Below are 13,787 nucleotides of genomic sequence, written 5' to 3' on the forward strand. Positions count from 1 at the left end.
CACCATCTGATCAATAGGCCATGCATGTTCCTAATATTTTATTGCATGATCTACTTAAAGATACTATATAATGGAGATTTTTTTCTGAAACCAGTGAGTGAATTTTTTTTTTTTTTTTTTTTGTCGTTAAATTGAAAGCCAAAACTACAAGATGGAAAGGAAAGTGTTAGTGCCACAGCGATGTAGGGGAAGCAACGCCGTATCAGAGGCATGAGGATGATCCAGTTTTCATGAATTGTCTCCCTTGTAACGAAGCGCTGTACGCAACATCGGTTGTACTGGAGTCTCAAGCGTTTACAACACAATAGTCACAATATCGCAAAGGTAAAAGAGGGAAGACTCAGTTCTTTCTCTTTTATTTTCATCACAAAAAAATCAAAGAAGTAAGAGAAAAATGTATTGACATCATATTGCACACACTGAAGTACACAAATCTTGTAAAGTATCTTGCATTTTTTTTCAAATGTCTAGTTATTGTCATCCATTGATTTTTATTTGTTTGTTTTGGTTGCTGTAGTCCTTCAGAAAAAAATCTGCAGGAATAAAAACATGACTGACATTATCTGGCATGTGCGTGCGTGCGTGTGTGTTCCGTTGCAGGTGAACGAAGAAATACCAGGTAATTTCATTAATATGTAACAATGATCGTGTTTTGATGGAGGATGAACGACAAAAAGTAAAATAACGAATAATTACACAAGCAAAGTTTGTCACCATGAACTTATGCACAAAAAGATCAGTTTTGCCACACAAGTCCGTGTCGTCTGCGTCTCCCATGAATTCACCTAGGTCTGTTGATTGTGATACATCAGTCTGTTACACTTTCAGTCTGTAACCTACAGACCTGCACCAAGATCTGTCAGGCCAGGGTGTCACAGTATGTGTCAGGCTACGAATATCATAGTATGTGACAGGAACCAGACTTCTTCTCCTTCTCCTTCTCCGTCTCCATCTTATCCTGCGTCCCCTTTAGTTTGGCCTCGATCACCGCCATGACACCTCGATGACCTCTCTCTTTCGCCAGGTCGTAAGCCGTTTTCCCGTCCTGAGAATGTGTGCAAATAAGTAACACAACATAAAATAAACATCACCATCTCTTATATTCGTCTGCCATAAAAGGTAGAGTAGATACATTTGCTCCAGTATCTATCGATATATGTTAAAAATAAAGAAACTCGAATTGTTCGATGGGGTCATTAAGTAAAACAACAACAACAACAACAACAGCAGCAGCAGCAGCAGCAGCAACAACAACAAGAAGGATGATTCTAGGTTCAAAGTCTTTTGAACTCTGACATGTCACAGTGTGTCATCTGCGATGACCACAAAAAGTTCTAAGGCATGTGCAGTCATAGCGACGTAACCTTTCTCTCTCCCCTTCTTTCTCCTTCTCTCTCTCTTTATCTTTCTATCTTATTTTTCTATATTTTTCTCTTGTTCATTCACTCTCTCTGTATATATACGTATAAACATATTTGAGATGTGAGTGTGTGTGCGTGTGTCTGTGAAAGAGTTGTGTGTGTGTGAGTGATATATATATAAATATGTCACGGTTGATGTGAAAAGGAGCATCCACTACTGATCGCAGTGATATCATTTCCGGGTACAAAGCAGACCGGAGACTCAAGTGACAGCGATGTGTCATTGTGGGCAATCAGTGCTTGCATGATGTTGTTCCTCAGCTATACATCAGTTCACATCGAGCAGTAGCAGCAATACAGCATCACTTTGCTTACAGCCACTAACCCAATCCCCTGTTGGGCATCAACAGATGTTTCATTATCTCACGGCAACCCCTTACTTTCTTACACCCTCTCCAAAGTGAACTGATGTCGGGATGTTGAAGCTCACGTCAACCAGAATCAACCCTCTTAAATATAAATACACAAATCAACAACTATTTATTATACATAAAAACGGTTAACCCCGAGTCATAACAACCAAGCAAGTCAACACCCAGAAGGCTAAATCCGCTAAAAAAGAGTTCTCTTTTGTATGTTTATAAATGTTCTTTACAGATTGTGGGTGTAGGATGTAATGAACAAGGTGTAATTGTAATGTTCTCACCTTGTTCTTCAGGCTGAGGTCCACACCATGGCGCAGAAGCTGATCTGCAGTGTCGCTGTGGTTGAGGACGGCGCACAGGTGCAAGGCAGTGTTTCCGGTCTGTGGAAAGGCAGGTAAGACTGTTACTGAAGAGCTGACGTTTTGCCGGGTACAAGTTGAGAAATATATTAAAGGATGAACGCTCTTTTGGGAAACAGAACTCTTAACAAGAATTAACCTTGAAACCACCAGTCAAACAGAAGTCGAAGGAAAATCAAGAATACATTTAAATCCAGTATCCAGCACTGTCACGTGACCTATGTTTGCAAGTTATTTCAAGTCTGAGACAAAAACTGAATGTATTTTAAAACTTTTCTCTGATCTACCTGGTTCAGGTTCAGTTACACCTACTCTTTGTGTAATAGCTCTTGACACTACTCGTTCTAGTGCTAAGGGTCGGGTACTCATAACCCTCGACACAACTTGACCTACCTGCTCGATGGTCTGGTTGACCCTTGCGCCTTGCTGGATGACTGAATCTACTTCCACTGTCCTGTCCTGCGACTCCTCCTTCTGTACAGCCAGGTGGATCGGATACAGCCCCTCCTGCCACGGTGTATGGATCACGTGGTATACCATTGATATAAACGTGTGCTGAACTAGAATTTAGCTCAAGCCACCATTCAGCCATCTTGCCACTTACAATGTCATAGTAACGAGCATGGAACATGACAATATCTTCTTCAAGAAAGAACTGCCTAATAGCATTCATCTTAAACTCTAAATGATTACCTATCGCTGAGTAAAACAATCACGTGATGTAAGTATTCGTGCGCGCGCTTTGATTTACCTTGGGTTAGGATTGGATTGAGTGTGGGTAAATGCCAATGTTTACATAAAGTACTTTACAATGTGTATGCCACGATAACTTTGACAAATCACGTGATAAGTAACAAGGCAGTGACAAATGTGACATTATCTCTGAAATACAGGTAGCTACACACCCTACCCCACCCTAACCCCACCCTACCCCATCATCTCTGAAATACAGGAAGCTACACACCCTACCCACCCTAACCCTAACCCCACCCTCTCCCACCCAGAAATGACAAGTGTTTCAAGTACCACGATTACAGAAATGCACTTACAGAGTTTGGAGTGTTCACATCAGCCGCCGGCTGTTTCTGAAACAGACAGATAAAACAGGAAGTCAATGAGAAATGTGTTGATATAGATTGTATGACCCTTGACCATTCTGCTTTCAGTTGTTGTGCACATCAAATAGGAAATAAACACTTCACTTTGGCTTCACACATAATCAACACTGACTCGCACACTGTCTCTTGCTGTGAGGCATGGTGAGTCTCGTCCTCGAGGTTATCAAGTCGATGACATTTCTGTTGTAAATCGGATGAGGAACAAATAAAATAATTCGCAACCCAGGTCACTTAGTGCGTGGTGTTTTCAACTTCTCTCCATGTTTGCCTGGGCTTTCCACGGGTGCTCTATAGTTTCCTTCCCAGATTTTGTTTGTTTGTTTGTTTGTTTTTATTTATTATTCTGTGATTTTTATGTGACCAGGAAATATACTGTAAGGACTTAAATTCTTGTTTACATGTATCTCTCTCAATTAACCTTCATTAAAACTGTTTTCGCTGCACGTTTCGTAGCCTAGCTCATCGACGACACAGGATTTTATGTAACTCATATGATTCCCGTGTTAGACAGTCAACAATAACAAAACTTATAAAACCAGGTTCCATACTTATTTCAATATATATGCACACATACTTAACTTATACTTAAACTTATGCTAAAAATATACTTAAGCATATACTAATTTTCTATAGCAGCAACTCGTGTGTACATGAGAGGTGAATCAAGTACTGTTTACAGCAGATAATAAGAACTGACATACATGTACATATTTACAGGTATACAAACAGCAGCAAGTAAGGATGATGGATGATTAAGTCGCTATACACACCGCTGTCCACCAACAAAGCTACATCATCATCAAAAACAAGAACAGAAGCACACTGTGGAGAAAATACAAAGGTTAAAGTTAGAGGGATAGAGACAGTATTTAGCGATGTCCTTGTTTGTACTTGTCAGAAGCTCATAACCGACAGTCAAACACCAGGCACAGAAAACAAATGAACATGCATCTCGACCCACTGGGGCTACACTGAGACACCGAGTAACATTGTCAATGAAGCTGGAATTTAAACTTCAAACAATAAGATAAATAAATAGGGGTCACAACAACATGGTTATGGATGCTCACCCACCATAACCCATCCTTGAAATTCACCACACACCCCACCTCCACCACACACACACATAGAGGAAGCCACAGCAGTCGTCATCTCGATGTTAACCACGTGAAAACCAAATAAATAAAACAACGACTCAAAGAAAATGCCACACCGATTCAGAAGGGAGGTGAGTACTAGGGGTGGGGACCAGTCCAGCGAGTGTAGCAGTGAATACATGAAAGAAAGCGAGAACCTGGGGAGGTCATGGTGACATGTGCGCCACCCTGGGTACTCACGTCCTCAGCTTCGCTCTCGACTTCTGTTTCCTCCTCGGGTGTCTGGAAACAATGTCCGTGGGAAGGGAGAGAAGAAATGGGGTGTTAGTATATACCTGCGGTCTAACATCAGGTCTTAGAGCTGTCCTTATTGTAACCTCCACACACGCACAAACTTTCAATTTCTCATTCTTTCTCTATCCTTCTACCTCTCTGTCACACACACAAAGAAATTTGCAAACTGTTGATATGCACTGATACAGAAGAATTGCATGAATACATTTGTCAGCATTCCACAAAAAAGGCATGTACACTATCAAACTCATACACACACTCGGACGTACAAGGCACACACACACACAAACGTCCCCCTCTAGCATACACTCGTACGCGCGCGCGCACACACACACACGTTCAAGTGAAAGGCAATGCATACCTCTATATACAGGAACACATGAGCATACACGCACACCCATAGTGATATATATATATTCAATTTAAAACAAAAAAGTCAGTCAGTTAACTTTTCACACGTGGCAAGTTTTTAATATTAATACTCATTGTTTGTTATGTGACTTTGTAAGTAATTTTCTCCTTTTTTTTTGCGAAGGAGGTTAAGTAATCAACTCAGGTTAATGTTACAGACAGACAAGGTTAAGATAGTTGTGTGACATGTGCCACTAAATATTATTGTATGAAAGCACATTCATCTCACAAATTCAAGTTTTCTGCTGTTTGACAAGATACACCCATGTGCTTTTACACTAAAATTGTTGATTTGTTGAGAGACCCCCTGCATTTTTCAGTCTGATTTTTTTCTTAGTGTTCATGTGTTCTGGATTCTCAATGAAGACTTTAATCAGTGGCTATAATCAGTTTGCATCTTGTTCATAAACAATAAAACCCACAGGCTTTTAGTACGATACAATCCGCAAGAAGCTAAACAACTGTTAGTCGTTAGTCGTCAAGGCTTCTCAGTAAACTTCAGTGAAAGTCAGGATATGGCCGCTAATGTAAACACAGAAACGGATTTCATAGATATAGACGTATCAGAAACAAATTATATAATTAGTACATCATGTGTTATTATGTTGTTCAAACATATTGAATCTTGACTGCATTATACCAGGGATGTGATACTTGCTTCAGGCTCTTCTTCCGGTATGGGTTCCATTCGGTCCTCTTCCTGCTTTACAATGTTGAAGATGTTGAACATAAAATGTCATTTACTCACTCAAACTATGAGCTAAACAAACCAAGTACACCTACCTTTCTGCTTACACAAAACACACGAGTTTTTTTTTTTTTTTTCACATGATTTCCTGAAGTAGGGGTCGTTATCTTAAAGACTAATGCTAACTGTAGTTGAAACCCGTGGATAACTTGACTTCAAATACTCTTCCGTGCGTATGTAAGAGGAATGCTGAGGGAATGCATGAAGAATAAAATAAAAGGTAAATATTTTGTCGAAAAAAATTTTCCATCGAGAGTACATGGCATAAAAGCTTTTCAAATGCGCTGACCAGCTCGGTGCTGAGGTTTTTGAGAACAAAAAGAAAAAAAGAACCAAGACATTTTAACAGTCATATAAGAGCGAAAATGGATGTGTGTATTTTTAGACGATGTGACCATCGGTCACAGTTGATTGACAATGTGGTTGCAAAGTGTGAGAGAGACAACAGACAAAGATAATGTGTTCCCCAGTCCAGCACCAGGAACATTGTAAAAACAAACAAACAAACAAACAAACAAACAAACAAGTAATTACAAACACATGAACTATACGTGGAGGTCATCTTCAGTGGTCAACCTACGATTTAGCCATGTACATTTTAGCCATCCTTTATCTTCCCAGCAACTGTGTCAACTAGATTATATGGGTTTTTTTTCTTCTGCTTACAAATTGTGGTTCATTTCGCATTACTAACACTCATCATCGTTGAACACTAGTAATGAAGTCAGACAGTGCCCGACTTACGATGGTTCGATTTACGATAAACAAAAAGTATTCATAGAAAGTTAAGGGTCTGTGTATACGAACCGTAGGGCGCGGGGTCATTTGTGGCCTCCTCAGTATCTCGAGGATGTCGTGGTAGCCCCTCTCGCCGGCCAGGTCGAACGCATCTTTACCGTCCTGAAAAGAAACCTCATAGTTTAAAATTTCCCTTTATTTTCCACTCAGTCTTTTTCTCACTTTCTTGCTTTGTTTCTTTACTATTTTTTTTTCCACAAACTTACTTAAAGGCTATGTTACAGGCAAGACTGCGTTGGTTTGAATACATGCTTGACACAGTTTTTCAATATCTACAAACCTTGTTATTGTATTTTCAGAAATCCTAGCATCAATTACACACACACACCAGATCTTTGAAGGAAGCCTCAGCGCCACAGTTGAGAAGGAAGATAACTACTTCTGCCATCTGCTCATTTTCCCAGAGTTGCTTGTTCTTGATAGCCAGGTTCAACACGTTGTCCCCTTCCTGCATAAAAACACGAGACATGTAGATTGTAGATGACCCATACAAGCAGCGTCTCGATACACCTCCATGACACATCAACTCCACACTCACCATTTCTTCCACCACTCAGTCCTTCATGGTGACCTTTACACTACTAGAAAGCGCACGACATAGATGTTTGTGGACTCCATGACACAATATGAAACAGGAAAATCTAATCCTACCTTAAAACTAACCCAACATCAAACCTACATTCTAACCACGTTTCTGGTTTGTAAAATGTTGTGAGCCTCCTAAAGTTGTGCGGTGTACAGTGCCTAGTGAGGGTCTATAGTCTGTAGGGCAAGTGCTTTGGATGGTAGTCACGTGATGTGTGTGGTCGCTGCGTGGTTGTGTCGTAAGTGTTACGCAGAAAACAGTGTTGTGACGCAATACAGAGAACTATGACGGGAAAAAAACACGTAACACACACATCATCTCGAAGATTGACGTCAGCGCCGGCATCCACGAGCTTCTCCAGCACATCCATCACGGGGAGCGAGCAGTGCGTCACCGCGTAGTGGATAGCTGCAGCACCATGCTGCACGCGCACACACACGTACACACACACACACACACACACGTATACACACACACACCACACACATATACACACATACACGCACGCGCACACATGCATATACACACTTATTACTGCCATTGAAGTTCACGCAAGAAAAATAAAAACAATATTTTTTCAGTACAGTGATCCATGACCAAAAGTCATTACTCTCTCATACCTGGGATTTAAACAATCTTCACATTCGTAGTCAGTGTTACCTTGTTAATTATGTTTGGATTCCCTCCGAGCCGTATAGCCTCCTCCAACATCTTGAGATCGCTGTTCAACACGGCTTCTGAGATACAGGGCTGTAAACACGAAAATATGTATGCCTTACCTTTCTTAGATTATCCTGACACCATATATTATCACATCGTATTATTTGGCTTATCTTTACAGTGCGTATGTGTCTTTTCTGTTTTAGCAATTATTTCCTTGTTAAAATTTTAAAATTCCTGTCCAGTTAGATATGTCTCTTGCAATCATATCTTCGAGAACTATATCCCTACTCATCACTGATGGGAATCAGTGAAAACCCAAGTATATAAAATTATTTCGAAGACTTTCAGTTTGTCATCATCCTCCATGAGTCTCAAATCCACATGCTTGCAGATAGTTTTGGTCGGGTTCTTTATGGATTGTTCAAATTGTCAAAGTTATTGCAATATTTAACAAAAGAATAATGAAAATGCACGTAAGATTTTAATCATAAAAATACGAGTACAACTGACTCCGTATCTGAGGCCAGTCTTCTCTTTGTAGACATTCCACACCTGACCTCTCGGGCACTGACCCCTCCAGTGATCGCAGCGACGTCATCATGTCCGAGCCCCATGGCACAGTCGTAAGCAGTGCGCAGTTTCTGTTGGCAGACGAACAGATGTAAACAATGAAAGAGACTAAGAAAATTCGAAAGAACTTTGAAAAAAAAAAGAAAAAATGTTAAGAAGAAACAAACAAACGAACACAGAAGACAGTGAAAAAAAGGAAAGAAACAAATACAAGGTTCGATAATAGTTGACACCCTAGGTACCCTGTTTCGGACAGACAGACTGATGCCATTCTCGATGAGAAAAGCGATGATATTGAAGTCTCTCGGGAAGACACCATTCTCTACCACGAGATGTAAGGCGGTGTTCTCGTCGCCGAGTGTCTGCGCGTTCACTTCCGCGCCATGTTCCAGAAGGACCCGCATGACGTCACACGCACGCGCACTGCCGCTCAGCGCTGCTGCGTGAAGCGGAGTCAGGCCTTCCTGCATTCAAAGGGACAGACTTTGATCAATAGAGCCTTAGGCTTCAGCACCAATTAAGGTACATGTGACTAATTAAGATATTTTTCTCGACTAAAGAATTTTAAATAGTTTTTCTGGAGTCCAAACGACAGGCGGTACTACTATACACTCACGTTTACTACGATACACTAACGAGGTATTACGATACGTACTCGACATTCCGATTCACTCACTTGCTGCTAGGGCACACACTGCGACACATTCCACATGATACTACGATGCACTTACGAGGTACCATGATACAGTCAAGAGGTATTATAATATACTCACGTGGTACTTGTTGACCAGCGCTCGAGGCTGGGTGGTGTCCTCAATGCATGCTGTCACACCTGAAACGTCTCCGCTCGTACATGCAGCATGAATAGGGCTCTATAAATAGAAACAGCAACCAACAAAATACTCTTGGCTTCTTTTAACTTTGCAGTGTATAAATACACCCAATTAGTAAGCAATTAATTTTGGTGTCAAATCTGAACGTTGTAAAAAGCTCATTAGCTCAGTGTCTAATTAGTTCCATGAGATCAAATGCGGATATCTAAGTTTTATCGTTATCTGACTGTTAGTATTATTATGTACAAGGCCTTCTTGTTAACGTCCTTCTTTTATCATTTATCTTGAGACCTATCTGAAGACTATCCTAATGCCAGCTCACCCACTACCACCTCGTGAGAGAGAGGGAGGGAGCGAAGAGAGTGAGGTGATATGAACTATCGATTAGATAAAGTAGATAGTAACCGGCTTTCTTTCTTTTTATCGATATTAGTGATTGCAATCTTCCAGAAAAAGAGAATGCCTGATGAAACAGAATTAGACGAAGTTTAGAAATCACCCTTTGATCAAAAAGGGGTGTAATTAAAAATAAAACCAGTAAAAAGCAAAGAAATAAAATGAAGTAAACCGTAGAAATTGCAATACATTATTAACAGCCACCAACTCGTCTTGTGGCCTAAGCGTGCTTGCCCTGACATGCGTAGTGAGTGTATTGCATCACGTGTCAGCCAAGCGGCCGATCCATCAAAGGCTTTTCCTTTCTCCCACCCCCCATTTCTTCGTAACGACTACAATAACACTTTCCCTGCTGTTCTTCTCTGGGAGGAGTTGGGGAGGAGGCGATATCATCCCGATCGACCTTCTCCTCCCCTTGCTGTCTACAGATACCTATCTTACCACTCGTCTGCTCTCTTACCACTCTCGTCTGTTCTGTATGCATAAGAAGGTCAGGCACGCCAACAAGTCTACCCGTCTGTCAGTGACTGTGAAGTCATGCATGATCACTTTGAAGAGATCTAGAGGTGGGGTGGGAGCATTTTGTCTAATTATCTCCCAAACATTAAATGTTTTAGTGATGAATAAAACCTGACCTCGTTATGCCTCGTTATGAACCCCGGATTGTACACAAGTCCTTGGCCTGTGCAATACAGCAAAATATAATCAGTTCTCGCACGAGATAATAAACTAGTATCCTGCTCTATGATTTTGTACTGAATAGCTATTTATGGCCCAAAACGTTACGCTTGAATGGAGCAGTCTAAGTTCATTATGGTCTCAAGTGTACTGAACCGTTGAGTGTACGTGCTACTGTGTAGCAACACCTGACAGGTGAACGGCGTTCTTTTCTCTTGCATTGAACCGTGTGCCTTAACCCTAGTCTTTCCAAAGTATTGAGACTTCATAATGAACTTATCTGTATTCAGAATGACCTTAAGAAGTCGATAATGTGACCTTTGCAGCCTTTCATTCGTCCGATGTCCCCTTGTCCTCGCAGGGTGTCGTTTCCAACAGAAAATGGCGTAGTCACCTGAATGATCTCTCTTACCTTTTATGTAAATGAATGTTCTCGTATGACGGGCACGCAGGTAGGACGTTCCTGCGTCACGCTTTGATTGCGCGTGAGTAAAATGTAATGTTAAGGAACTCGGACTGGTGCATACTTTTTTCTCTCTCTCTCATACGCACGCGCACGCACACACACACACTAACCTGCTCACTGTCTTGTTCCACACCGACCACGTGATCCATCTGCAAGTTTTCCCCGTTCAAAAGGCTGATGGGATTAATGACGACAACAGGCCGCTCTACGAATCAATGACGTCATAATGACGCGTACAATGTCATCACAATCGGGCAGGTTCCCCCACAACGGTTACAGCGTCATCATCTCCCCGATGGTCACTGGCTAGCACGAAGTATTATTACGACGAAGATCGGAGACACAGAAAAGTCACGTGATAACGCAGCTCATCGATAACTACTGTAACGTCATGTGATCACGTGATTCTGGTAGGTCTCAAATCTTCTCCAGGTCCTGGCCAACTGGAGTTTCCTCGACAGTTTGCGATCGCCAGTTCAAGTCGTGTGATTTCTCCTTCTTAAACAAATGATATCTCATCAACATGATCTTTAATCGCTCGTTTGTATTCGTCTCTCTCTCTCCCCGGCTCCCTTCCTTCCCTGGGTAATTCCATGAACTGCAGCGCTCTACTGAATTCTGGTTATCGTTGAGTTGCCCTGCGCTGGCTTATCAGTCTGTATATTGATCTCTTCATTCTTGCCAGACACTATTCGAACTGTCATTAATATCACGCCATGGGATCACAAATAAATCCTGAAATCGATGAAATTCTCGAAGCTGATATTGGTAACGTTATTCATGTCACGTGCATGGAGGCACGATGTTCACAGCAGGCTAACAGCCCATCCCACAACCTTCTGCAACGTAAATACATTTTTAATGAACATATTATAAATTGAAATGTAACTGCTTGAAAAAAAAATTATCAAAGAGACATTGTATGGTCGGTGAGCGCAGGTGCACTTGCGAAAGTGTAAGATTTAGCTTCAGAAGAAAGGAGGCATTCAGTTCGGGGTTTCTCGTGTTTAAAATACTTCACATAGTACAAAGCAAATTTCTTTTTAACAATGTAGATGGTTACAGTGTTATTAAGTTTAAAGCACCAAATTAATCAAGATCAATGACACAACAGGAAGTCTGCAGCAGTGTGTACTCGTATGACACACACACACACATATCAGAGCCACTCACATTTACGAAACTCATTTTAAGTCGTTGTTTACCCCGACTGTTTTTCAAAAGCGCTTATAGTCATCTGTCGCAAACACACACACACAAAGGTTTTTGTCTCTGTTTGTCTCGCCGAGATGTGTCCTAACCGTTAACGTCACAAGCTCTCGACATTAGCAGGTAAAAACACAGGTAACCTACCCCCAGTATCTGCGATCCAAGTCCCCCATGCGAACTCCGGACGTTGCTACCAATCTTGTGTTATGTTCCTCGCAACCTGTCCCATTGTTGAAGTTGGAAGGTGTACAGTTCAAGGTTTGTTGCCGTAAGAACACGTACACCACTGGGAGCTGCTTCTTTGATTCTCACCTGCCCGCCCTCCTACTGCCCGCGTCGCCGGTGAGAAACTAATGAACACCTGCGCGAGTTCGACTGGTGATAAACACACGGGTGGGAGACTCTGCTCAACAACTACTCCTCGCTTCGGGTATTTTCATTCTTACTTGACGTCATCAGAGCTAAGGAATGGATTCTCGGGGGTAGTTTTAAAGCGGGTGTCGGGTGGTAGTAGTGATTCACGCACATGTTTGCCATGCTTTCAAAAGAGTTCGAACACTGCTGACCTGGCTTCTTACCAACCACTTAGTCTGCTGAGAGAGTGGGATAGAGAGGAGAGGGGAGTGGTTGCTGTAAACTGGCATGGAGTGGATAACAGAGGTTTACGTGTGGGGTGTTGATTTTATCGTTTAACCCTGATATTAAAAACCTGTGTTGCAAAGTTGTGTCTAAGACTAAAGAAATTACACATTTACACAAGCACACCCGTGCAGGGTCTTTGTCGCAGCCCTTACCCACCCACACCCACACCCCCTCACACACCACAACACAAAGAGTCTAAGATATCCGAGGGTGTGTCACTCTATCATGCACATTCAAGAAACAAACTGAAATCTGTCAACGCCACCTTCGCACGATTGCACGAAGGCTTGTGCAGAAAAACATATTTCGCCGTTAGAACTCCTTGACAAAAACAGAGTTGTCGTAAACATGTTTATTTACTTGCATTTCCGTTTTTCAACAACAAAACACGAACTTCGTCAAGTTGTTCTTTAGATAGAACTGCGAAAACGATCCTAATATTGGTGTGCGGACTGTAAAGACCATTTAATTATCGACTGACAGACATGAAGTAAACTCTCTTTTCGTCAAAACAGTTTGTTGGGTGGACTCTTAACGGTTTTAAGTCGACAAGTTGAAGCACATGTCCTGTATTGTTCCTGCTTCTACTCCCACATGATTAATGTTTCAAAATTTTCGCTTGTCCTGGACAAGGGTAATTGACCAACTTCTCGATCACTGGCAGTCTTGCCAGCGATTTTCACATTTATATTCCAGCTCTGATAAGACCACGGACGTGTACAGGTGGACTGCTGTCTGTCTGCCAAGCAGAGCGGCGTCCGTTAAGAAACATGCGGGCCTGGGCCGACCACACCTTAGATAGGCTTTTCGCGAGTTCTCCGTCATGTTAGTTTAACTCGGCGAACCTAAGCAATGAACGTGACTAAACCGGAAGCTTTGTACACACCTGCCTCATTTTAGTAGTAAACTGGGGGAAAAAAAAATCGTCTGTCAGCAGTCCAGTAATACAAGTTCGTGATAAGACCTTATATAGGTTTCTCGGTACACGGCGGCCAATTTGCCGTGATTGTCGTACTTCGAGAGTCAGTTCACTCTGGAGTTTGTGTTACCCATTTCGCCGGTTGGGTGATATGGGTGAAGCTTTCCACTACCACCCTTCATTTCCCCCATCTCTCTTTCTACTTCCCTCTCTG

General features: G+C 41.8%; 1 protein-coding gene across 6 annotated transcripts; it reads right to left on the reverse strand.

Moving 5' to 3' along the window:
* Positions 1 to 205: 205 nt before the first annotated feature.
* LOC112572601 (ankyrin repeat and death domain-containing protein 1B-like) lies at positions 206 to 12,667 on the reverse strand. Of its 6 annotated transcripts, XM_025252347.1 has the most exons (16): positions 12,157 to 12,667; positions 10,914 to 11,642; positions 10,295 to 10,341; positions 9,204 to 9,302; positions 8,673 to 8,894; positions 8,371 to 8,501; positions 7,858 to 7,947; positions 7,511 to 7,618; positions 6,940 to 7,059; positions 6,621 to 6,713; positions 5,706 to 5,768; positions 4,601 to 4,642; positions 3,195 to 3,230; positions 2,539 to 2,652; positions 2,068 to 2,166; positions 206 to 1,045 (listed from the first exon to the last, which is right to left on the reverse strand). In XM_025252347.1, exons 7-16 carry the CDS (start codon positions 7,906 to 7,908, stop codon positions 899 to 901), a joined length of 873 nt encoding a protein of 290 aa, XP_025108132.1. In that variant the 5' UTR covers positions 7,909 to 7,947; positions 8,371 to 8,501; positions 8,673 to 8,894; positions 9,204 to 9,302; positions 10,295 to 10,341; positions 10,914 to 11,642; positions 12,157 to 12,667; the 3' UTR covers positions 206 to 898. The 6 variants fall into 6 exon arrangements, with proteins under 6 accessions (XP_025108132.1, XP_025108129.1, XP_025108131.1 ...); XM_025252344.1 differs by lacking the exon at positions 10,295 to 10,341; XM_025252346.1 differs by lacking the exons at positions 10,295 to 10,341; positions 12,157 to 12,667 and adding an exon at positions 11,977 to 11,992.
* Positions 12,668 to 13,787: the final 1,120 nt, after the last annotated feature.

This window comes from Pomacea canaliculata, linkage group LG9 (assembly GCF_003073045.1).
Source record: "Pomacea canaliculata isolate SZHN2017 linkage group LG9, ASM307304v1, whole genome shotgun sequence".
Taxonomy (NCBI): Eukaryota; Metazoa; Mollusca; class Gastropoda; order Architaenioglossa; family Ampullariidae; genus Pomacea; species Pomacea canaliculata.

Coding starts and splice junctions, on each gene's coding strand:
- LOC112572601 (XM_025252344.1), bottom strand. CDS start 7,908: ATGTTGGAGGAGGCTATACGGCTCGGAGGGAATCCAAACATAATTAAC. Junction 7,619..7,857: donor ATCCAAACATAATTAACAAG/GTAACACTGACT, acceptor GTGCGCGTGCAG/CATGGTGCTGCAGCTATCCA. Junction 2,167..2,538: donor TCAACCAGACCATCGAGCAG/GTAGGTCAAGTT, acceptor GCCTTTCCACAG/ACCGGAAACACTGCCTTGCA.